This window comes from Salmo salar, chromosome 09 (genome assembly GCF_965601325.2).
Source record: "Salmo salar chromosome 09, fSalSal1, whole genome shotgun sequence".
Lineage (NCBI taxonomy): Eukaryota > Metazoa > Chordata > Actinopteri > Salmoniformes > Salmonidae > Salmo > Salmo salar.
Genome location: NC_138299.1, coordinates 117,917,965 through 117,944,561, shown reverse-complemented (window position 1 = coordinate 117,944,561; position 26,597 = coordinate 117,917,965). Strand labels below are relative to the sequence as shown.

Sequence of the window (26,597 nt, the reverse complement as noted above, 5' to 3'; positions counted from 1 at the left end):
AACATTTTATATGGATTTATTGATTCACAACTGTAATTCCTTTACAATGATTTCATTAAATCTGTTCATGAAGCATGATGATAATCAGGGGTTGGAACTGGTTCAGGGAACAAAACCGAAAACTGGAAAATAACTACATTTTTTAGAGGAATAGAATCAGAAACGGAACGAATGTGATCTATACTGTTCTGGAACAGAACCGTAATTAAAAGCATGGGAACCCTTTAATAATGTTATTTTACGTTCCAGGCATTTTCATCAGTACCACAAGTAATGCAACAAGGTGCCTATGCCCTTACTCTGTCACTCAGAAACATATTCCATTGTCTGCCTGACAGCTGAAAATCTTTGCCAGTGTGTGCATGTGTAGGCAACCGGCCCCTCTCCCTATGAAGATTAGTCTACTGTAGCCTACTGACGTTACAAGCGTGATTCAGAAATTAGGGAGATTTTTAAGAGAAGAATGGATTCATTTTTTTAATGCTAGTTACAGATGCTATAGTTATCACGTTTCACATTGGATTTATTAACTACAAAAAGGGAAGACGTGTTTTTAATTCTGGTGCCACTCTGCACACACAAGCTTGATAGATAGCTAGCTAGCTTTGGTCCAACTTTAAGCCAACTCTCGGAAGTTCAAAGACATTCAACATTCCTCCATAGAAACCTATATTAACAGGTCAAAAAGCATTAAACATTTAATGGCAATTTAGCTAGCTAGCTTGCTGTTGCTAGCTAATTTGTCCTTGGATTTAAAGATTAGGTTGTTATTTTACCTGAAATGCACAAGGTCCTCTACTCCGACAATTAATCCACAGATGAAAGAGTAAACTGAGTTTGTTTCTAGAAATCTCTCTTCCTTCAGGCTTCTTCTTCTTTGGACTTTATATGGCGGTTGGCAACCAACTTTAAGCTGCATTACCACTACCAACTGGTCTGGAGTGTGGACCTCAGTTCATCTTTCAATCACCCACGTGGGTATATGCTCCTAAAAACCAATGAGGAGATGGGAAAGGCGGGACTTGCAGCGCGTCACAAATAGAACTAAGTTCTATTTTATCGCCTGGCCACGCAGACGCTCATTGACGCGCGCAAGCTGTGTGGGTGCAATGATTGAATAACATGTGTGTACATTTATTTTGCAATGCGAACGGTGTGGTCAGCATGTCATCCACCATCTCTCTCTCTCCCGACCAGCAAAATTTCAGTCTAATCTCATGCCATACACTTGCCCGTCTATCACGCATGTAAACAACTGTAGCCTAACATGCTGACCAGACCGGCGCGCACGCGCCATTGTGCGCATGTTGATTTTGTCCACCCACACCAGACGCGATCAGGACACGCAGGTAGAAATATCAAAACAAATGCTGAACCAACTCTATTAATTTGGGGACAGGTCGAAAAACATTTACATTTTTATGGCAATTTAGCTAGCTAGCTTGCTGTTGCTATCTAATTTGTCCTGGGATATAAACAATAGGTTGTTATTTTAACTGAAATGCACAAGGTCCTCTACTCTGACAATTAATCCACAGATAAAACAGTAAACCGAGTTTGTTTCTAGTAAACTCTCCTCCTTCAGGCTTCTTCTTTTTCTTTGGACTTTATATGGCGGTTGCAAACCAACTTTAAGGTACATTATCACTACCAACTGGGCTGGAGTGTGGACCTCAGTTCATCTTTCAATCACCCACGTGGGTATATGCTGCTAAAAACCAATGAGGAGATGGGAGAGGCGGGACTTGCAGCGCATCAAGTGTAACAAATAGAACCAAGTTCTATTTTAGCGACTGGCTACGCAGATGCTCGTTGACGCTCTTGAGCAGTGTGGGTGCAATGATTGAATAACATGTATGTGTACATTTATTTTGCAACGCTCGCGCACATGACATGAGTGGTGTGGTCAGCATGTAGGCAGCAGATAGCGCCCATGCACTAGGCTAAAACAACTATGGCTTGCCCGCTCCATTGCAAGCTGCTCTATCCGCACTGATTGGTGAAGTAATTTAATGTCAAGATAATGTAAAAAAAAAAAAACGGGTACTTTTTGGGGGTAAGAACCAGTTCAGAACAAATGATTGAAATATAATTTAGGTTCCAACCCGATGGTAATACCATACACCTGATTTAGGTCAGCATTTTATATGAAACACAAATTCTGTACCCATAAACATACTGTAGTAGCAGATGATATGACTCCATTTCTCTAAGGATAAAACTGTACATGATTACTACTATCTGCAAATAAACTATAGTACACTGCACTGCATGCTGTGTTGGAAGATCTGATTTGGAGAAAATGGTAATGCTGACCAATATGTGAAAGTGATTCCATTATTCATTATGGTGCACAACACTTAAAGACTGCAAATATAGATAACAATAAATGAATCATTAACTTAAATAATATACCTTACAATAACCAATAGGGTCTCTTCCTCCCTTTTAGCAATATTGTGTACGCCAAAAATAATGAAATAGTAATTATACAAGCACTTGAAACAACGCAGAAACAAGCATTCTAGCGGTTGAAGTGTATTCATAATGCATAATTGTACACAACCTTTATATTCAACTCAAATTAGCCCTGTTTAGCATGGGAAAACACTTATTATCAGCTTCTTCTAGACTAGCACACTACCAGAAGTTTCACAAGTACATGCAGTGAGAGATGCAAATTTGGGTCAAAGACGACCCACACAAATTGGGGCTGGAAGCAGGAAAGTGTTAAAGAGTTCACAAATGAAATGATGCATCCCAAAATCTGGATTATACACAGCTATTTTGTGTTACATAGAAAGTTGCTCCTCCAGGAAAAAAAGGTACAGCCACAGCCATGCTTCTTCTTCTTCTCTTCATCGAGGTCAGAGGCTTCACTGTTCCGGCACAGATGTGTCATCTCTCTCTACTCCGTCCGATCCTCCTGATTCTAAAAACAGATGAAGAAGCAGATTTTAGCACTGCAGATGGAATGATGAATTCATGTTCCCATTACACGCTCACACTCCATAGTGATGTTGACCCCCAACAGCACAATGACACTCGCAAGATTGAGATTTCTCACGAAAGGTTGTGATAAGCATGATAGTACTGAAAACATACAGTAATGACTTGATTGGTTTTATTAATCCTGGTGAAAGACTTCCTATGAATACCCTCCTTATGATGAATGCATTGTGAATATTTGGTGTAATAAATTCATTTATAATGCATTATAAAGACTGCATTCATTGGAAGTGTTGCCAATAACCCAAATGAAAAGCAGAGGCTACTCTAGGAGGGAGAGATTTAGCGGGCTGATGCCTCTACGACAAGGAACATTAATTATTGTGTGTCTCAGAGGTATAAGGCACCTGGTGTTAAAAATAACACCGCTATATAAAAATGCTTGGCAACCAAGAACTGGGTTGGGGGTTGGTGAGGTTCAGAGAAGGCTTAAATTGGAAAGTCGTTTCTTGGTATTTCTCAAGGATGGGGCAAACCCGATTCAAGTACTGTAGAGGTGAAACAACCTGACCTGGAACATATTCTAACAAGGGATGCACAATATATCGGTAAGCATATCGTAATCGGCTGATATTAGCTAAAAATGCCAACATCAGCATCGGCCCGATGTCTAGTTTAACGCTGATGTGCAAAACCGATGTCAAAGCTGACGTGCATACCAATATAACGTAGGTAGATGACGTAATGACGCCACAAAAAATACAGAGCTGCACGTGCAACACAGCAATCCTAACCTAGCTCACAATGTCTGCTGTGTGGATTGAGCAGTCAACAAGTCGAGCAGTCATTTGAAAGAGTAATAACATTTCTTAACGCCAAGATAATGGAATTAATTGCCCTTGACAATCAGCTGTTCTCTGTCGTGGATGATGTTGGCTTTTGCCGACTGGTCGAGCACTGGTACACACTACCAAGTTGGCGCTATTTTTCAGATGTTGCCCTACTGGAGTTACACAGTATTGTTGAAACTCACATCCATCACGACTGACATTTGGACCAGCGATGTCAGCCTCATGAGCATTATGAGTCTGACAGCATAGTGGGTCGACGAGGATTTCGTAATGAGGAAAGCTGTATTGCATGCTCAAGAATGTGCTGATTCTCATACCGCTGCTGCCATTTTAATGGCATTTGAGAACATGTTTGAAACTTGGAAACATGAACACTCCTACGTAAATGCCAACAAAATAACGTTTTGGTCAGTGTGTGTGTTTCAACTATTTAACTGTACTAGAATGCTTAAAAGACCGTAAAAATGTTAAATATTAGTTATCGGTATTGTTGTTTTTTTTTGGCAAGGAAAATATTGGATATCGGCCAAAAATGTTATATTGGTGTATCCCTAATTCTAACCCCTGTCCCATTTTTTCACACACTCAACACAAGAATGAACACCAACAAATATAACTGACAATAAACACTTTAAACTCCACACAATGTCCTGTCCCATTTTTTATTAAACAAAGGACGAACCAGTGAAGTGTTGGTGGTTGCCTGTTTGCATAATATGTGCTGTTGCTGTATGATAGCAAACAAGTCAAATGCATTGTTTTTCGGATGGGTAACACACTAATGTTGTATGCTCTGCCCCTGGAATCAGAACCTGTGAAATAAGCTGCAATGTACACTTTCTGATTCCTGGAAGTATTCTTGAGGCTTCAGTCACCCACCAAAAAAACTCACATTTCAGTAGCTGATATGTTTAAACACAAACTGACAAAAAATGTACTGGAGCTCAAATATGAAAATATTGTGACAAACCACTTTCAACATTTATTTGTGCAAACTGTACAGTTTTGCCCTAAATATATTTTCACCACAAAAGGTGTTGATTAGATCGTGTTCAAATATAAAGTGAATGACATATCTAGATGTTCTGAGATAGAAAGGTAAGATTTTCCATGGTTTTGGGCACCGACACCATCTCACACGTTTGAGTTGTGATCAACATTTCTCATTCGAATGCATCCATCTATTTGACAATATAACTAATGGAGTATTCATTAATAATCACTCCATAAAGACATTAATTGTAGGTTTCAATCAGGCACTGCAGCCTTTATAGAGTAATTAAAGAACTGGATGGAGTGTGTCACATTACTCACACTGAAATAACTTAATTAGGGGCCTTTAACAGACCTAGTTAATAATGCATGGCTTTTAAATTGCTTTCAAGCAGTGTTAAAATGGTGGTCCTTCATAAGACCCTTGCATTATGCATACAATGTATGCATTTGATGTTGAAAAACAGATCAATAAATGCAGTTAATATTGTTATGGACACAAAATAGGCATCCTGTTACTTAGTTAATAGTGTGCAAAGCTGAATGTACAAGATGTAGAGGATGTTAGGGACACAAGCATCAGATCCATAATTGGTTTGTCAGCCAATGTCCAAAGTGAAAGTTACTAGCTGAAAATAGACAGCAATAATTTGTGCAGAACTGTTACTGATGACATAGGTCTACACCAGATTAGTCCTGAGGGGATATCAAGGCTAATACCAGCCTAAACCAGTTTGGGTCTACGTGTGTGTCTGTTTGGGTGTCAGGGGACACTAGAGTCACTGACCTGTCCCCCCCTGGTTGCCGTTGAGGGCCTCACCACTGCTGCTCACCTCCTCATCCTCCTCCTCCCCCTCAGGCTTGTCAGCAGGCTTAATCTTCTTCCTGGTCATGTGACCACGGAAGCCAGCCTGGATCTTGGCAGCTGCCTTGTTGGCCTCTGGGTCGTCCAGAGGTATGTCCATGATGTCCTCCTCCTCCTGGGGTTGGCTGCATTCTTCCTATAGGAGGAAAGTATATCTGAGAAATGAGGAAATTAGGAGGGGGCTTGGTTGAGGTAATGTCGCATGAGGAGGAGCCCCAGATTAACCTCTGCCTAGGGACCCAAAATGACTAAATCCACCTGAGAACAACACCAGTGGATATCAGGCTGTCTGTGGTTGTCAATGATAGTGAAATATCCCCATCAATTGCATCCTCAGGGTCCTAAAGGGTCCAAGGGCTTAAGAGTCTACAACAGAAGCTCCATCTTCCGGAGTTTTTTCTCTCACACTTATTGCCTGAACTTCTGCCATTGCTAAGCTGGAACGGGGTAACTGCTATGTAAACAATGTTTCCAAACTGCTTGACCTGACACTCAACACCATGCACAGAAAATAAATATGTCTCTCTGTTCCTCTGTGATTCCCGATTTCAAAAGTTGACAGTCAGCCAGACTGTCCATCAAGAGTGAGAAGAACATAAAGGGAATTCAACTTTAGATCTCTCAGACTCTCTCTCTGACACTCTCATGACACAAAGACAGCACCATTGCATACCATGTAGCTTATTACTGGCAGAATACAAAAAGCTGGGTTGGTGAGTGGTGGATAGGTGGGTGAGGTAGAAATCTCCTTATTCACAAGTGGTTACAGAACAGTGACATAGTTGTCAGCAATCATCCAAACACGTCCGCTGCATCCCACCAGTTGCTCATCCCCTCTTAACAATTTGGTGCATAGGCGACACAAAGAAAACCCACTGCACTGTATGGAGTGTCCTCAGTGAAACCCCTTAGTGTGGGAGTGTGACCACCCACTATTACAGATAGCATTAAAGCTAGCATTCATTAGCTTAGCTTTAACGGCTGAGTAGGATTTTTATTTATTTATTTACTTAACCTTTATTTAACTAGGCAAGTCAGTTAAGAACAAATTCTTATTTTCAATGATGGCCTACCAAAAGGCCTCCTGCGGGGACGGGGGCCTGGGATTAAAAATAAATAAAAAATATAAATATAGGACAAAACACACATCACGACAAGAGACAACATAACACTACATAAAGAGAGACCTAAGACAACAACATAGCAAGGCAGCAACACATGACAACACAGCATGGTAGCAACACAACATGGTAGCAGCACAAAACATGTTACAAACATTATTGGGCACAGACAACAGCACAAAGGGCAAGAAGGTAGAGACAACAATACATCAAGCAAAGCAGCCACAACTGTCAGTAAGAGTGTCCATGATTGAGTCTTTGAATGAAGAGATCGAGGCAAAACTCAAAAGGATGCCAACATTCGCATATCTTACAGCAGCAGAAAGACAGGAGTGTTTTTCATTCCGGCGTGAGGTTTTTCTAACTCTTCAAGGGGTTAATCTACAGTAGGCTCTAAATGTGTCATCTCAATAAGCTCAAATGACTTGCAATCAATGAACAAAAATAAACATACTCATACTTTCAACAGCCTACTCATACTTTTAACAACCTATATTCATTATGGCTATCAATATCATTATACCATAGATATTCATTAATTATCAATTTAAAGCATTTCAACTAATCCATATGCAAATAATATAGGACCAATTTGGCAGAAAGTTGCTTTATGAAGAAGCTGAAGCAGGTGCAGTGGACACCTGGTAGATCAGACAGCTCGAGTTTCCAGGGCTGATAGTCGGAGTCTTAATGAAACAAGCAAGCCAAAAGACCATAACAAGGAAACAAATTATTTTCTGAGGGTTACTAAAATATAAAGCTCTGTCAACACATATATAAATGCCTTTTAATTCATCCATTACCCAATTAGAATGATATAACTCTGTAATTCTGTTAAAAAGCTGTAACAAAGGAATAGTTTCGTATAGTTACTTGTTAGATATTAGTTCAATATCTTACAAAATACATTATTAATTTCAAGCATGTACTCACAATGTGGCAGTCCATGATGAGCAATCTGAGAGATGACAGTCTTCGGATGAACTGACCTAAAATGCCTTTTGCCTGTACTCTGTGTTGACCGAGAAAGATTTCTCGTGTATCCACTAGAGATGTCTCGTTCCCGCTAACAGACACTTTATGCTCACTAGTATACGCATGCATTGAGTGCGTGAGAAAGAGGCTGGGAGAGAGAAAGAGAGAGTGAGATACGACCTCCTGCAAGCACACAAACCATGTGGTTTATCTTTCCAGTCTCATTAAGGTTGATAACCCACTGTGCTCCCACAGACCTACTGTACCCCTCACTTCAAAGACTTACCTGACCTCAAAGTACAGTATATGACAAAGTCATCAACTAAGGGTCTCAGACATTGAAAAAATCTTTTAAGTGATAATTGTAAGTTATGACACCCTAAAGTCCACTTTAATTAACACATTGTGTCTGGCCATTTGGCACATGCCACATACTGTACCATTTGGCACATGCACATACTGTACAATTTGGCACATGCCACATACCGTACCACATACAGTACCAGTCAAAAGATTAGACACACCTACTCATTCAAGGGTTTTTCTTTATTTTTACTATTTTGTAGAATAATAGTGAAGACATCAACACTATGAAATAGCACATAGAGAATGATGTAGTTACCAAAAAAAGTGTTAAACAAATAAAAATATATTTTACATTTTAGATTCTTCAAAGTAGCCACCTTTGCCTTGATGGCAGCGTTGCACACTCTTGGCTTTCTCTCAACCAGCTTCACATGGAATGCTTTTCCAACAGTCTTGAAGGAGTTCACACAATATGCTGAGCACTTGCTGGCTGCTTTTCCTTCATTCTGAGGTCCAACTCATCCCAAACCATCTCAATTGGCTTCAGGTTGGGTGATTGTGGAGGCCAGGTCTTCTGATGCAGCACTCCATCACTCTCCTTCTTGGACAAATAGCCCTTACACAGTCTGGAGGTGTGTTGGGTCATTGTCCTGTTGAAAAACAAATGATAGTCCCACTAAGCGCAAACCAGATGGGATGGTGTATCGCTGCAGAATGCTGTGGTAGCCATGCTGGCTAAGTGTGTCTTGAATTATAAATAAATCACTGACAGTGCCACCAGCAAAGCACCCCCACACCTCATCCTCCATGGTAGGAACTACACATGCGAAGAGCATCCGTTCACCTACTCTGCATCTCACAAAGACACAGCAGTTGGAACCAAAAATCTCAAATTTGGACTCAGACCAAAAGAGAGATTTCCACCGGTCTAATGTCCATCGCTCGTGTTCCTTGGCTCAAGCAAGTCTCTTCTTCTTATTGGTGTCTTTTAGCAGTGTTTTTTTTTGTGGCAGCAATTCGACCATGAGGGTCTGATTCACGCAGTCTCCTCTGAACAGTTGATGTTGTGATGTGTCTGTTACTTGAACTCTGTGAAGTGTTTATTTGGACTGCAATTTCTGAGGCTGGTACCTCTAATGAACTTATCCTCTGCAACAGATATATCTCTGGGTCTTCCCTTCCTGTGGCGGTCCTCATGAGAGCCAGTTTCATCACAGCGCTTGATGGTTTTTGCAACTGCACTTGAAGAAAGTTTCAAAGTTCTTGAAATGTTCTGGATTGACTGACCTTCATGTCTTAAAGTAATAATGGACTGTTGTTTCTCTTTGCTTATTTGAGCTGTTCTTGCCATAATATGGACTTGGTATTTTACCAAATAGGGCTATCTTCTGTATACCACCCCTACCTTGTCACAACACAACTGATTGGCTCAAACATATTAAGAAGGAAAGAAATTCCACCAATGAATTTTTATCAAGGCACACCTGTTAATTGAAATGCATTCGAAGTGACCTCATGAAGCTGGTTGAGAGAATGCCAAGAGAGTGCAAAGCTGTCATCAAGGCAAAGGGTGGCTACTTTGGAGATCCTCAAATATAAAATATATTTTGATTTGTTTAACACTTTTTTGGTTACTAAATGATTCCATATGCGTTATTTCATAGTTTTATGTCTTCACTATAATTATACAATGTAGAAAAAAACAAATAAAAAATAAATAAAAACCCTTGAATGAGTAGGTGTGTCCAAACTTTTGACTGGTACTGTACATACTTAATTAATGTAACCTTCAAGTAAAGTGTAACTGGAAAACCCAAGAGAAACCACGCACACAATGTACAGACATGATCATGTAGTACTGGTTTATAAATTATTGCTCAGTTGTACACAATTAGAGAGAGAACTAAAAACGTTTCTATCGTTCAGATCCCAGCTGCCACCAGCGCCCCCGCTCATTGCCTCAGACAGAAAGGAGAGGGAGAAACAGCAAACACATCCATTTGTCTGTGTCCCTGTCTGACATGACTGCCTCCCCTGTTTCATCCCATTATGTCAATATATTACCTTTCAAAAACCCACCTGGTAATGCTTCGTTTCAGCTTTGAGATAAGAAAATATCTTGTTCTTATCAACATATGTATGTTAGAAATGAATCCTTCATTGTCACCTTGTTCATCTATCAAAACCCACTTAAGAATGAGTACAGTACAAAGTGACTAAACTGCACATTGCCTACAGATAGAGATCAGTCATAATGTGCCTGGGAATAAAGAAGAGCACAAAGGTGGACAAAATCACTGGACAAGACATTTGGTATAGGTCAGAGTAGATGGCCTACATTTAAAGGTGAGAAAGAGAGATGGATATGCTGCAGATAAATTTGCATTGTCTAACAAACTATCTGCTTGTAGTTCATCATGTGCACCGCCATCTTCCAGACTTTCCCTGATAAGACCCAGAGGGGAAAGGGATGGTGCACGTTTCCATGGTAACATCCCTCTAAATCCTACTCTCCCTACCTCCCAGCTTAAGAAGACATCGGCCCAAATATATAAAATGGGTTATTGGTGACAACCCACTGGGCACACATTGGTTGAATCAACGTTGTTTCCATGTCATTTCAATGAAATTACGTTGAACCAAAGTGGAATAGACGTTGAATTGACGTCTGTGCCCAGTGGGAATAGTCCAAATCATGCAATTCTCATTAGCTCAGAAATCTTGTTTAGGGCTCATTGATTGTTTAGACTGGAATTACCAAGAGCAAACAGAACTTGGCACTGAAAATTCCGATCAAATATATTAGGCTATGCACAAACACACACACTAGGTTTGGACGATGTCAAACCACCATTGGGCTATAGTAAAGAAATCACATGCTACAACTGGAGGAATCATGACAAAATATAGGCCTAATGTTGTTGAAAGCCTGGGCAGAGGCTAAGTGCAGGCAAATCTTTTCTAATATTCTTTTCTGGTGTAGCTTCAGCATGGAACAGGTTTGCGTGTGTCTGTCTGTGTTTGTGTGGCGGGCACATGACGGAGCAAAGTGACAGCTGCAACTGATGGAGAACGGGCTGTCTTGTCTTGAGAATAGTCTATGCCTAGGCGTATAGACTTCAACTTTCATTATTGTTCTTTCTGAAAGTGGCAACTTTAGGACAATACCTTCTTAGGCTATTATAATATTTGGGAAATAAGCTGCTGTTCATAACTTTAACTAGTCTTAAAGGATCTTTCCACCCCCCACACAGATAATGTATCTCTTAATAAGCTTAAACTTGATTAAACTTTTCTATAGGCTATTGATATTATTTGTTCTCTCTCATTATTAGTCGCCTGGCTACCTTACATTTAAAGGCTATTCAAAGAAATGTATGAGATGGAACTCCATTATATTCATTCATTGCTTGATCGGAAGAAAGCCATGCATGCATAAAATGATGAAAGCGTAGCCTAGCCCAAAATCATATTCAGAACCTATCGAATGGAAAGAGAAGGGAATATAGGCTGTTTTTTAAAACAGGAAGACACGAGATAGTTAAGAGCGTCCGTTATCTAAGGCGTGTCCGGGATATACACCGAGTGTAAAAAAAACATTAGGAACACCTGCTAATTAGCAAATTTTCAACTACTTCCTACTTTTTAGCCACTTTGCAACTACTTAGCTAACCCTTCCCCTAACCTTAACTCTTTAACCTAACTCCTAAACTTAACCCTAAGCCCTAGCCGAGATAACTTTAGCCAGGTAGCTAACTAGTGGTTAGAGCGTTCGGCCAGTAACCGAAAGGTTGCTGGATCGAATCCCTGAGCTGACAAGGTAAAAATATGTCGTTCTGCCCCTGAGCAAGGCAGTTAACCCACTGTTCCCCGAGCGTCGAGGACGTGGATGTCGATTATGGCAGCCCCCGCACCACCCTGATTCAGAGGGGTTGGGTTAAATGCGGAAGACTTATTTCAGTTGAATGCATTCAGTTTCCCTTTAACGTTAGCCAACTAGCTAGAATTCAAAACATATGAAACGTTTTGCAAATTCGTAACATATCATGCGAATTCTAATTCGTAACATAACATACGAAATGGGTGATGGACATCCACAAATTAATACATACCATATCAACCTAAATGGAGTTTCTCGGATTTAAGTATAGAGTAAAACTAAATGCTAAGACCAGGTTGAAGACATAGACTGACCAGGTGAATCCAGGTGAAAGCTATGATCCCTTATACTCAGTGGGTTTTGTCCAACATGTCTCCGGACCTACTCACTGCCACAGTCATACTCTGGACCTAGTTTTGTCCGATGGAATAAATGTTGTGGATCTTAATGTTTTTCCTCATAATCCTGGACTATCGGACCACCATTTTATTACGTTTTTTAATCGCAACAAATAATCTGCTCAGGCCCCAACCAAGGAGCATCAAAAGTCGTGCTATAAATTCTCAGACAACCCAAAGATTCCTTGATGCCCTTCCAGACTCCCTCTGCCTACCCAAGGACGTCAGAGGACAAAAATCAGTTAACCACCTAACTGAGGAACTCAATTTAACCTTGCACAATACCCTAGATGCAGTTGCACCCCTAAAAAAAACATTTGTGATAAGAAACTAGCTCCCTGGTATACAGAAAATACCCGAGCTCTGAAGCAAGCTTCCAGAAAATTAACGGAAATGGAGCTACACCAAACTGGAAGTCTTCCAACTAGCTTGGAAAGACACTACCGTGCAGTATCGAAGAGCCCTCACTGCTGTTCGATCATCCTATTTTTCCAACTTAATTGAGGAAAATAAGAACAATCCGAAATTTATTTTTGATACTGTCGCAAAGCTAACTAAAAAGCAACATTCCCCAAGAGAGGATGGCTTTCACTTCAGCAGTAATAAATTCATGAACTTCTTTGAGGAAAAGAACATGATCATTAGAAAGCAAATTACGGACTCCTCTTAAATCTGAGTATTCCTCCAAAGTTCAGTTTTAGTACTATATCTCTTGACACAATGATGAAAATAATCATGGCCTCTAAACCTTCAAGCTGCATACTGGACCCTATTTCAACTAAACTACTGAAAGAGCTGCTTCCTGTGCTTGGCCCTCCTATGTTGAACATAATAAACGGCTCTCTATCCACCGGATGTGTACCATACTCACTAAAAGTGGCAGTAATAAAACCTCTCTTGAAAAAGCCAAACCTTGACCCAGAAAAAAAAAAATAATATCGGCCTATATCGAATCCCATTACTCTCAAAAATTATAGAAAAAGCTGTTGCAGCAACTCACTGCCTTCCTGAAGACAAACAATGTATACGAAATGCTTCAGTCTGGTTTTAGACCCCATCGTAGCACTGAGACTGCACTTGTGAAGGTGGTAAATTACCTTTTAATGGCGTCAGACCAAGGCTCTGCATCTGTCCTCGTGCTCCTAGACCTTAGTGCTGCTTTTGATACCATCGATCACCACATTCTTTTGGAGAGATTGGAAACCCAAATTGGTCTACATGGACAAGTTCTGGCCTGGTTTAGATCTTATCTGTCGGAAAGATATCAGTTTGTCTCTGTGAATGGTTTGTCCCCTGACAAATCAACTGTAAATTTCGGTGTTCCTCAATTCCGTTTTAGGACCACCATTGTTTTCACTATATATCTTACGTCTTGGGGATGTCATTCGAAAACATAATGTTAACTTTCACTGCTATGCGGATGACACACAGCTGTACATTTCAATGAAATATGGTGAAGCCCCAAAATTGCCCTCGCTGGAAGCCTGTGTTTCAGACATAAGGAAGTGGATGGCTGCAAACTTTCTACTTTTAAACTCGGACAAAACAGAGATGCTTGTTCTAGGTCCCAAGAAACAAAGAGATCTTCTGTTGAATCTGACAATTAATCTTGATGGTTGTACAGTCGTCTCAAATAAAACTGTGAAGGACCTCGGCGTTACTCTGGACCCTGATCTCTCTTTTGACGAACATATCAAGACTGTTTCAAGGACAGCTTTTTTCCATCTATGTAACATTGCAAAAATCAGAATCTTTCTGCCCAAAAATGATGCATAAAAATGTATCCATGCTTTTGTTACGTCTAGGTTAGACTACTGCAATGCTCTACTTTCCGGCTTCCCGGATAAAGCACTAAATAAACTTCAGTTAGTGCTAAATACGGCTGCTAGAATCCTGACTAGAACCAAAAGATTTGATCATATTACTCCAGTGCTAGCCTCCCTACACTGGCTTCCTGTTAAGGCAAGGGCTGATTTCAAGGTTTTACTGCTAACCTACAAAGCATTACATGGGCTTGCTCCTACCTATCTTTCCGATTTGGTCCTGCCGTACATACCTACACGTACGCTATGGTCACAAGACGCAGGCCTCGTAATTGTCCCTAGAATTTCTAAGCAAACAGCTGGAGGCAGGGCTTTCTCCTATAGAGCTCCATTTTTATGGAATGGTCTGCCTACCCATGTGAGAGACGCAGACTCGGTCTCAACCTTTAAGTCCTTATTGAAGACTCATCTCTTCAGTAGGTCCTATGATTGAGTGTAGTCTGGCCCAGGAGTGTGAAGTTGAACGGAAAGGCACTGGAGCAACGAACCGCCCTTGCTGTCTCTGCCTTGCCGGTTCCCCTCTCTCCACTGGGATTCTCTGCCTCTAACCCTATTACAGGGGCTGAGTCACTGGCTTACTGATGCTCTTCCATGCCGTCCCTAGGAGGGGTGCGTCACTTGATCGGGTTGAGTAACTGACGTGGTCTTTCTGTTTGGATTGGCACCCCCCCCCCCCCACCACCCCCTTGGGTTGTCCCGTGGCGGAGATCTTTGTGGGCTATACTCGGCCTTGTCTCAGGATGGTAAGTTGGTGGTTGAAGATATCCCTCTAGTGGTGTGCGGACTGTGCTTTGGTAAAGTGGGTGGGGTTATATTCTGCCTGGTTGGTCCAGTCCGGGGGTATCATCAGATGGGGCCACAGTGTCTCCTGACCCCTCCTGTCTCAGCCTCCAGTATTTATGCTGCAGTAGTTTATGTTTCGGGGGGCTAGGGTCAGTCTGTTATATCTGGAGTATTTTTCCTGTCTTATCCGGTGTCCTGTGTGAATTTAAGTATGCTCTCTCTAATTCTCTCTCTCTTTCTTTCTCTCTCTCGGAGGACCTGAGCCCTAGGACCATGCCTCTGGACTACCTGGCATGATGACTCCTTGTTGTCCCCAGTCCACCTGGCCGTGCTGCTGCTCCAGTCTCAACTGTTCTTCCTGCGGCTATGGAACCCTGACCTGTTCACTGTGATTACTATTATTTGACCATGCTGGTCATTTATGAACATTTGAACATCTTGGCCATGTTCTGTTATAATCTCCACCCGGCACAGCCAGAAGAGGACTGGCCAGCCCTCATAGCCTGGTTCCTCTCTAGGTTTCTTCCTAGGTTTTGGCCTTTCTAGGGAGTTTTTCCTAGCCACCGTGCTTCTACACCGGCATTGCTTGCTGTTTGGGGTTTTAGGCTGGATTTCTGTACACCACTTTGATATATCAGCTGATGTAAGGGCTATATAAATACATTTGATTTGAAATAAATTTGATTATAGATGTCACTGTTCAATCCACTTCAATCAGTGTAGATGAAGGGGAGCAGACAGGATAAAGAAGGATTTTTAAGCCTTGAGACAATTGAGACATGGATTGTTTATGTGTGCCATTCAAAGGGGTGAATGGGCAAGACAAAAGACTTAAGTGCCTTTCAACGGGGTATGGAAGTAGGTGCCAGACGCACCGGTTTGAGTGTGTCAATAACTACAACACTGCTGGGTTTTTCACAGTTTCCAATGTGTATCAAGAATGATCCACCACCCAAAGGACATCCAGCCAACTTGACACAACCGAGGGAAGCGTTGGAGTCAACATGGGCCAGCATCCCTGTGAAACGTTGTAGAGTCCATTCCCTGACAAATTGAGCCTGTTCTGAGGGCAAAAGGGGGTGCAACTCAATATTAGGAAAGTGTTCCTAATGTTTGTAGACTCAGTGTATATGTAATCATTGTTGATAGACAATACTGTCAGTATATCGCCCAACCATAATACGCACAGATTTGTGTCTGAAAAGATTGCTACTTGAAATATGTCGGCTTAAGACGGATGGTAGATAGTGTATCTCAGGATGACATTCCAAGTCCCTACACGTCATCATGAGGAAGCTGAACTATTTTGGGGACATTTTCAATCACCTCTCTCTGGAGACCCGGAGTGGAGAGGTACAGAGCGATGTTGTTGATCAGAGATGTCCTTGAAGGGTTTATTTTTAATACAGGGACAGTAATGGGAGCAAAGGACACATTTCTTTAGAGTTAATCTCTGAACCAGGTGAATAGTCTGCATAAGCTGCTACTACTAGCATACTGCCTATACTCTCTGTTAGGGAAGATGTTTACATAAAAAATGTGGTTAAACTGTATGCCAAACTTATACGTACACTGTATTACCAAAGTGCTATATTTTACAATAATTAAATTCCTGCTTGCTACATGGATTTGCCCAACAACAATCAGATGTAGTTGACACACAGCTTTTCTAGCCGTTATGACCTCTGCAAACTGACCTGTGTCACTATATAAAATCTGCAGTGGATAAATTAAATACTGCGTGATGGTTGGTAAATGACTGTACTGTACATAAATGTTTCTGAAAAAAATCATAAAAACATTTAACTTTACCTTGTCATAAGTCTTGTCCACACGGTCCTTTATTTCTCCCTCTGGCATGTGCTCTGGGTTGTCATCAGTTTGGTCTGTGTCCTGAGACGGGGTCATTGTGTCCTCTTTTCCAAGTCCTTTTAGTTCAGTTTCCCTGTACTCCACTGCGTCTATATCCTCCTGTTGCTCAGCTGTGTCCCCTGTCTTTTTCTCAGCGTCCTCTTGCTGCAGCTCTGCAAGTCTAACCTCGTTCGAAGGACCTTGTTGATATGCGTTTGAAATGTATTTTTCCCCCATTTCCGTGTCATCATCACTGATGTAAGGATTATCATTCTCTTGCGTATTTTCCATCTTAGTAGAATCCTCCGGAGAGATGTCTTCACCCATTTCCTTCTTATTTAGATCTTTGTTCTCATGATCAGTTTCATCCTCTTGTTTCTGCTCTATTTGAGAGGCCTGCTGGTTAGGAGTGCGGACATTCACCTTACTCAGTTTCTTCCCATCTTCGTCACTTGAATCACTGGAATCAGATTTGTAATCTTGTTCCACTTCTATATCAGCAGCCTCATGCTCCATTGCCTTTATCTGAGCTTCAGTCTCAGCAGTGACTGCCTCCGCTTCCCCTTCGATGTTAGTGTTCGGTTCAACAGAGTCTTGAGTATCATGTCCAACAAGGCCCGTTTCTTCCTCAGCATCCTCCGACACAGCATCTGGTCGTTCTGCCTCAGTTTGTGAAGCCTCAACCGAACCTTCCTCCTCTGGCTGCTGTTCATACATTTTGACCTTAAGGGTTTTAGGTACCTCCTCAGTGCTGATCTGAACAAGACTTTCCTCATTTTGTTCTTCATCATCACCTAAAAAACTTTCGTTATCTGACAAGATTCTGGAGGCATCATCAATGGAGGATGCAACTTCATGCGTTTGCCCAGTATATGTTGTGGAAACAATTAGATTTTCTATTCCTTCCTCTTCTGGAACACACACTGAATTGTCAGTTGTTTCCTGTAGAATAGGTTCAGGAGATTCAGTTTGGGGTGGTGATAATCGTCCACTAATTTCATACATGAGTGATATTGAACTCTCCTGAGCATCAGCAAGATCTTGATCTTTGAAGCCTTCACTGAGGCCATCCTGAGTGCCTTGTTCCTCTCTCTCTTTTGTCCCTCTTAGTTCTTCAGCACATACATCTATATTGAAAAGTCCAGTGAATGAGACTTCCTGAGTAAGTTCAAATTCACTACTGCGGTTCATTTCGTTTAAGCTTCCAAGAATGGCATCATCACCAGTGCTGATTTCCTGAGAAGTGTGTTCTTCTCCCTCTTCAGTCTTCCTCAGTTCTTCAGCACATACATCCACATTTGAAAGTCCACCGAGTGAGATGTCCTCACTGGGCTCAAATTCAGACAGGCATACCACTTTGTCAGCTCTTTCATTCATATCTTTGCCTGTCATGCTAACATCCATATCTGTGAGTCTATTGTCTGATACCTCTGAGGGATATATTTGCATTGAAATCACATCTTTATCTGTGATATTGACCATTTCATCCTTTCCTTGACTTTCAGTTCCCTGCACATCTTCACAGACATCAAGGTTTGAGTTTGTGGGAGATGGAATCCCAACTGGCTCAATATTACCAGTTTCCTCTTCTGTTTGAGATTCAGTCAGATCATCCTTTTTCCTGAGAATTAATAAATAATTATATAAATTATGGGTATTATAAAATAAGTATTAAAATGTACTGAATGTCAATGTTTTCTCTAATAATCTACCTTTCTGTCCTTATACATCCTGACTCCTTTGACAATGGTCTCCTCATCATCTTCTGACTCAAACTGGTGTCTTTCTGAGGTTGTGAACACTGTGGCTCCCTTACTCATTTCGTAGAATATCAGGGTGCTTGCCTGCTTCATAAAAACCCAGACCTTTTCCAGACTTTTCCCATAGCTGACGTATGTACCTCAACCTTTCTCATTTGTAGAAAATACTGTGGGGAGATGACTATTCTTGGGAGTGATGATTTAATGTCAGTATTTTCCTTTCAGGAATTGAGAGGGCTATTTTAAGCCTATGATATTGGGGTCGTTCCACCAATTTGGTGCCTTTTGGTCTTTTTTTTGTTGTTGATTTCACCAAAATGTAAAATTCTGTCATAAAGAGCAAATTTCCAAAACATGTAGAACCAGCTCACCTGTTTTTACACTATGATTATACTAATGTTTAATGTTTCTTTTGAGAAAAATATTTTAAAAGGAATGGTTTCACCATATTAAAACGAGAGTTCAGTTCACGTAACAGGGTTGACCTTAAAAGGACAGATGTAAATTAATCATTAATCACATTAAATAAATACTAATCTTCAGAAATGACTGTCAAAGCAACACAATAACTAGGGATTTACAATTATGGTGAAAACTTTGGGGTTAAGTCGGTTAAACATTTTGGGGTTAAGTGGGTAAAACTTCCTAGAAGTGACACAGGGTTGACAGAGTTTTCAAAATGCGGAATTTAGGCACTTTAGCAAGGCTTTAGTTATATACAAAATTGGATTTATTGAATTCTCCATGTTGTCTATATTAAAGGGAACTAAATTGAATACTGTATCACAGGCTTTTAAAATTAAATATTGGTGCACAATTTCTACTTAAAATATCACGGGATGCAAAAGGCGCGCTTTTCCTTCCCTTATCTATATTTTCCACAAGGTTTGCGTGTGTGTCTTTGTTAACCAAAAGCAACGTAGCAAATTCATCATGAAAAAAAAAAATTCACTATGGCAAATACCCTTATGTTAACTGGAATAATCATTCATAATGATAAATAAAACAACACTGCAATTGAGCCAAATGTATTTTCTCCCCAAAAACGTTTTTTGTTGGTCTCTCTTAAATATGTGGTGGAAAAAAGCTGTCTGATGCTGTCCCTCTCCTTGGGTGTAGATAATGTATTGAGATGAGACTCACTTAGAAATCTTCAGAGTTGCATCAGCTGGACTGGTGTTGACTTGATTCGGTGAGTTCTGTTTTGAGCAGAATATAGAACATTTAGCATGATATACTGATAAGGCCCGCCAGTATCATATTTAAGTGTACTTGCGAAGAAAAGCACAACTCTAGATTTCTTACATACTCATATTATTATTTGATGTATTTAGCCTGTTCAAGAGCTTAAACGACTGCCTCAAGTCAGGCTGCTTGAGAAAATATGTTTGATAGCATTTACACTTTTTGAACTATAACAATATTTAAATGAGCTCCTAAATTAATTTCAATGAAGAAAAAAAGGCCCATACACTAGAAGCTAGACCTATCTCCTCCTACACATTTAAGCTATCAACACCAAACCAACGTTGAGATGTTCAGACTGGCCCAACTTAAATTGCTGGTCAAAGGATATTTGATACTATAACCATTTAAAATTTGCATACATTTAACATGGGTTTGAATGAACTAGCATAAACTAGCACAAAATAACTCACAAACTCTTGAACCGTTTAAGCTAGAGACACCAAACCAACTTCCACATGTTCAGTCTTTCCTAACGTCCAAATCTTAAAAACTTTTATCAACTAAAACTATATACATTTGCATAAAATAACTCACCAACAGTAACTCTTGAACCGTTCAAGCTAGAGACACCAAACCAACTTTTACATGTTTAGGCTATCCTTACCTCCGATTCTTAAAAACATTTATCAACTCTAACTATATAAATGTGCATACATTAGCATAAATTAATTCACTAATAGTAACTCTTGAACTGTTCAAGCTAAAGACACCAATTTAACTTTCACATGTTCAAGGTTATCCTAACTTATAATTATTTAAAATCATTATCACTATAACTATAAACATTTGCATAATTAGCATGAAATAACTCAGAAACAGTAACTCTTGAACCGTTCAAGCTAAAGGCACCAAACCAACTTTTACATGTTCAGGCTATCCTATCCAATCAATCTATCAATTAAATCAAATTTGATTTGTCACATATGCCGAATACAACAGTTGTATACCGTGAAATAATTACTTACAAGCCAACAATGCAGTTCAAGAAATAGAGTTAAGAAAATATTTAAGTAAAAAATGGTTAAAAAAGTACCACAATAAAATAACAATACCGAGGCTATATACAGGGGGTACCGGTACCAAGTCAACATGCGGGGTACACGTTAGGGTTAGTCGAGGTAATTTGTACATGTAGGTAGGGGTAAAGTGACTATGAATAGATAATAAACAGCGGTAGCAGAGAGAACAGTCTATGACTTTGGTGACTGGAGTCTTTGACAATTTTTGAGGCCTTCCTCTGACACCGCCTAGTATAGAGGTCCTGTATGGCAGGAAGCTTGGCCCCAGTGATGTACTGGGCCATACGCACTACCTTCTGTAGCACCTTACGGTCAGATGCCGAGCAGTTGCCATACCAGTCGGTGATGCAACCGGTCAGGATGCTAGCGATGGTGCAGCTGTATAACTCCTGAGGGGGAAAAGGTGTTGCCGTGCCCTCTTCACGATTGTTTTGGTGTGTTTGGACCATGATAGTTTGTTGGTACCCTTACCACCCGGGGGCGGCCCGTCAGGAAGTCCAGGATCCAGTTGCGAAGGGAGGTATTTACAGTTGAAGTCGGAAGTTTACATACACCTCAGCCAAATACATTTAAACTCTTTTTCACCACTTTTTCACAATTCCTGACATTTAATCCTAGTAAAAATTCTCTGTCTTAGGTCAGTTAGGATCACCACTTTATTATAAGAATGTGAAATGTCAGAATAATAGTAGAGAGAATGATTTATTTCAGCTTTTATTTATTTCATCACATTCCCAGTGGGTCAGAACTTTACATACACTCAATTAGTATTTGGTAGCATTGCCTTTAAATTGTTAAACTTAGGTCAAACGTTTTGGGTAGCCTTCCACAGGCTTCCCACAACAAGTTGGGTGAATTTTGGCCCATTCCTCCTGAAAGAGTTGGTGAAATTGAGTCAGGTTAGTAGGCCTCCATGCTCGCACACGCTTTTTCAGGTCTGCCCACAAATATTCTATAAGAGTGAGGTCAGGGCTTTGTGATGGCCACTCCAATACCTTGACTTGTCCTTAAGCCACTCTGGCACAACTTTGGAAGTTTGCTTGTGGTCATTGTCCATTTGGAAGACCCATTTGCGTCCAAGCTTTAACGTCCTGACTGATGCTGCTTCAATATAGCCACATAATTTTCCTTCCTCAGTCCCTCCTGCAGCAATGCACCCCCACAACATGATGCTGCCACCCCCGTGCTTCACGGTTGAGATGGTGTCCTTCGGCTTGCAAGCCTCCACCTTTTTTCTCCAAACATAACGATGGTCATTATGGCCAAACAGTTCTATTTTTGTTTCATCAGACCAGAGGACATTTCTCAAAATAGTACGATCTTTGTCCCCATGTGCAGTTTCAAACCGTAGTCTGGCTTTTTTTTATGGTGATTCTGAAGCAGTGGCTTCTTCCTTGCTGAGCAACCTTTCAGGTTATGTCGATTTAGGACTCGTTTTACTGTGGATATAGATACTTTTGTACCTGTTTCCTACAGCATCTTCACAAGGTCTTTTGCTGTTGTTCTGGGATTGATTTGCACTTTTTGCACCAAAGTACGTTCATCTCTAGGAGACAGAACACGTCTCCTTCCTGAGCGGTATGACGGCTGCGTGTTTATACTTGCGTACTATTGTTTGTACAGATGAATGTGGTACATTCAGGCGCTTGGGAATTGCTCTCAAGGATGAACCAGACTTGTGGAGGTCTACAATTTGTTTCTGAGGTCTTGGCTGATTTCTTTTGATTTTCCCATGATGTCAAGCAAAGAGGCACTGCGTTTGAAGGTAGGCCTTGAAATACATCCACAGGTACACCTCCAATTGACTGAAATTATGTAAATTAGCCTATCAGAAGCTTCTAAAGCCATGACATAATTTTCTGGAATTTTCCAAGCTGTTTAATGGCACAGTCAACTTAGTGTATGTAAACTTCTGACCCACTGGAATTGTGATACAGTGAATAATAAGTGAAATAATCTGCCTGTAAACAATTGTTGGAAAAATGACTTGTGTCATGCACAAAGTAGATGTCCTAACCGACTTGCCAAAACTCTAGTTTGTTAACAAGAAATTTGTGGAGTGGTTGAAAAATAAGTTTTAATGACTCCAACCTAAGTGTATGTAAACCTCCGACTTCAACTGTAGTACCAGGGTCCTTAGCTTAGTGATGAGCTTTGTGGGCAATATGGTGTTGAACGCTGAGCTGCAGTCAATGAACAGCATTATTTTTGTCCAGGTGGGATAGGGTAGTGGGAAAGGGCAGTGTGGAATGCGATTGAGATTGCGTCATCTGTGGATCTGTTGGTGCGGTATGCGAATTGGAGTGGGTCTAGGGTTTCCAGGATGATGGTGTTGATGTGAGTCTTGACCAGTCTTTCAAAGTACTTCATGGTTACCGACGTTAGTGTTACGGGGCGGTAGTCATTTAGGCAGGTTACCTTCGCTTTCTTGGGCACAGGGGCTATGGTGGTCTGTTTGAAACATGTAGGTATTACAGACTCGGTCAGGGACAGGTTGAAAATTTCAGTCAAGACACTTGCCAGTTGACCCGCGCATGCTCTGAGTACACGTCCTGGTAATCCGTCTGGTCCCGCGGCCTTGTGAATGTTGACCTGTTTAAAGGTCTTGCTCACATCGGCTACGAAGAGCGTGATCACACAGTCGTCCAAAACAGCTGGTGCTCTCATGCATGCTTCAGTTTTGCTTGCCGCGAAAAAAGCATAAAAGGCATTTAGTCCATCTTGTAGGCTCGCGTCACTGGGCAGCTTGTGGCTGGGTTTCACTTTGTAGTCCGTAATAGTTTGCAAGCCCTGCCCCACCCGACGAGCTTCAGAGCCGGTGTAGTAGGATTCAGTCTTAGTCCTGTATTGACGCTTTGCCTGTTTGATGGTTCATCTGAGGGCATAGCGGGATTTCTTATAAGCTTCTGGATTAGTGTCCCGCTCCTTGAAAGCGGCAGCTCTAGCCTTTAGCTCGGTGCAGATGTTGCCTGTAATCCATGGCTTCTGGTTGGGATATGTACATACGGTCACTGTGGGGATGACATCGTCGATGCACTTATTGATGAAGCCAGTGACTGAGGTGGTATACTCCTCAATGCCATTGGATGAATTCCGGAACATATTCCAGTCTGTGCTAGCAAAACAGTCCTGTAGCATAGCATCCGCGTCATCTGAACACTTCTGTATTGAGCGAGTCACTGGTACTTCCTGCTTTAGTTTTTTCCTTGTAAGCGGGAATCAGGAGGATATAATTATGGTCAGATTTTCCAAATGGAGGGCGAGGGAGAGCTTTGTATGAGTCTCTGTGTGTGGAGTAATGGTGGTCTAGTGTTATTTTCCCCTCTGGTTGCTTGTAGAAATTAGCCTAATTAGCCAATCAATCAATACATTTTTACATCTACTTACTTTTTCAATTATAACCAGTCACTACCATTATTACTACTGTCACTACCACTACTATAACTTATTTCAAAACCACAAATACTTTAAAACAAGCACACCACATTTTCTTCAGGAAATGTACTTTTCTAGTTTGATATCACTATTTATGAAGAAAGAAAGTTGACCTTGAATGCATGATTGTTGTAGAATCTGTCCTCAAGCCTGGCACACCACTCTGCGGGGTCCAAGCCACTGTCTAAAGAGAAAATGACATAGAGTCCACTAAGTTAACATCAAAGTACAGTTTCATTCTGACTCCCCATTAATTATTGGTAGAATCTTTACAAAAAATATATAGCTACCTTCTCTCTCTTTGAGAAGAGCAGTGAAGTAAAGGGCAGCGAAGGTGGGGATGTCCTTGGGCTGGTCTCGCAGGACCTCTCGAGCCAACCCCTCCAAGACATTGCCAAACCCACGTGGAACCCGAAGGTGAGTGTTTGAAAAAGGCACAGACATCGTCCTTGGTCAAACACAGGTCTGCTAACGCGTTACAGTAATTTGGATAGATAGATATTAACTGCAATACTGGCTTTTATGTTACTTTTAAAATGTATTTATTTTGACAACTTTATCATGGTAAGTACTAACTAATGTTGTGAAATTAACGTTTGTTAGCTAACTAACGTCAGCTAGCTACGTTACCTAACTTTCTTAAATGTTTTAGTTGGGTAAACTTTCTGCAGTGCAACATCGGATGTAATGCTAGCAGGAGGCTGCTGCATGGAGTAATAAAGATAGCATTGAATATTACATTACCTTTAGCTAATGTTTTTTTCTTCCTCAAACAGCTTCGCAAAACGTTTGTTTTGCATCAGCAACAGTAACTGTTGACGCCGGAGTGTTGATACTTGTTGCTAGGCAACAAGGCTCAGTCTAACTACGGTAACGAAAGAGGTTCAAACTGAGTGAGTGCGATAACAAATTTCACATGAGTGCGATAACAAAAATTACACATGAAAACCACATGACACAAAAGTATGACTTTATTGGATGACAGTTCATTTCACTTTTTATACGGTTATAGATACAACTTGCTACAGTAAAAAAAAATGCTAACAAAGCCAGGGAATATTAACATGAGTACAGTGACAGTCATGTCTCACTTGCTCTCTCTTGTTCACTCTTTTATCCTTTCTCCATCCCCACTGGTTAAGAGTAGGTGATAACAGCATACTCAGAGTTTGTGCTCATCTTCCTTGAGACTTCTCGGGGCTGGACATGCAGTCTGTCAGCTGAGCGGGAGGCCTGCAGGTGGGATCTAGCTTCAGGGCCGGTGCTGGGGCCAGGGCCTGCCTCTTCCCTCCACCTCTGCAGGGGGGACATGAAACACACAGGATTCCATTTCAGGTGAGGTTTATATAAAGTCTAAACCTGTGACTGTGGTTGCATTAGCCAATAATAGCCATTATACAACCTCCGCTGACATATTATATTGAATATAGTGAATGTCAGTAGTATGGTCACATGTGGTGACATATGGTTGTGTTGATGTAAAATAATGTAGTGAGGTGTCGATGAATATATAATAATAATAGATCATATTTTATTTGTAGAGCACTTTCTATTTCACACAGAAATCACAAAGCGATTGTTTCCAATCCTCACCTCTCTATGGTCCCCCGGAGCCAGGTAGGAGATCTGTGTGAGCTCAGGTGTGCTGGCCCCTCGCATAGTAATCATGATGTCAGCATAAGGAACCTCATGATCACTCTGGCAATCTAGGTCAAAACAGGAAATGCAATGTTTTGTACAGTAGATGCTCTTATTACACACCCAGCTTAGCAACTGAAATAAATGGTACATTCCATTAGCTTACCAGCCGGAGTTATTCGCAGTGCCACCCTCTCACAATTGGTTGAGCATGCACCTATAAGATATGAGGTAACCTATTAGAATTACAATTCACAACATTGAGTGAACTGGTTGTGATAGCAATTTTGTACAATTAAACAAATATTTACCTGATCCTTCTCTTGATGTTGTGCTGATAAAAGACCAATAAACAAATTCCACATAAGGAGTCTGCATACTAATTGCCAATGAAAAGTGTGTTAAAATGCCTTAGCAAACATACCACATTGTATGAAAAAAACATACCCTGTGCAGATAACAGCAGGTTTTCCTAAAATACACAAGAAATCACATTAATGAAACATACTGTCGATTTTTGTTAATAACAACTTTGGAAAGTATTTTATAACATTTTTGATTCAGAAATTGGGCCTTCATAATTGTTTTTACAACATCTATAAGCACCTTTGCAATATCGATTGCGGCTCATACATAAGGAGACAGACACGGCTGCCAACACCGCAGCCACAATAACTGTCACTGTTGCCAACACCTTGACGC

General features: G+C 40.8%; 1 protein-coding gene across 3 annotated transcripts; it reads right to left on the bottom strand.

Annotated features, from left to right (window-relative positions):
• Nucleotides 1–25,108, bottom strand: LOC106612466 (uncharacterized). 3 transcript variants are annotated; one of them, XM_014213615.3, is made up of 7 exons: nt 25,002–25,108; nt 24,548–24,722; nt 24,371–24,441; nt 19,699–19,754; nt 16,757–18,416; nt 5,627–5,794; nt 1–2,932 (listed from the first exon to the last, which is right to left on the bottom strand). In XM_014213615.3, the coding sequence occupies exons 2-7, from the start codon at nt 24,699–24,701 to the stop codon at nt 2,909–2,911; spliced, it is 2,133 nt and encodes a 710-aa protein (XP_014069090.3). In that variant the 5' UTR covers nt 24,702–24,722; nt 25,002–25,108; the 3' UTR covers nt 1–2,908. The 3 variants fall into 3 exon arrangements, with proteins under 3 accessions (XP_014069090.3, XP_014069088.3, XP_014069089.3); XM_014213613.3 differs by having other exon boundaries at nt 5,581–5,794; nt 25,002–25,107; XM_014213614.3 differs by having other exon boundaries at nt 5,581–5,794; nt 24,548–24,725; nt 25,002–25,088.
• Between the last annotated feature and the right edge of the window lie 1,489 nt (nt 25,109–26,597).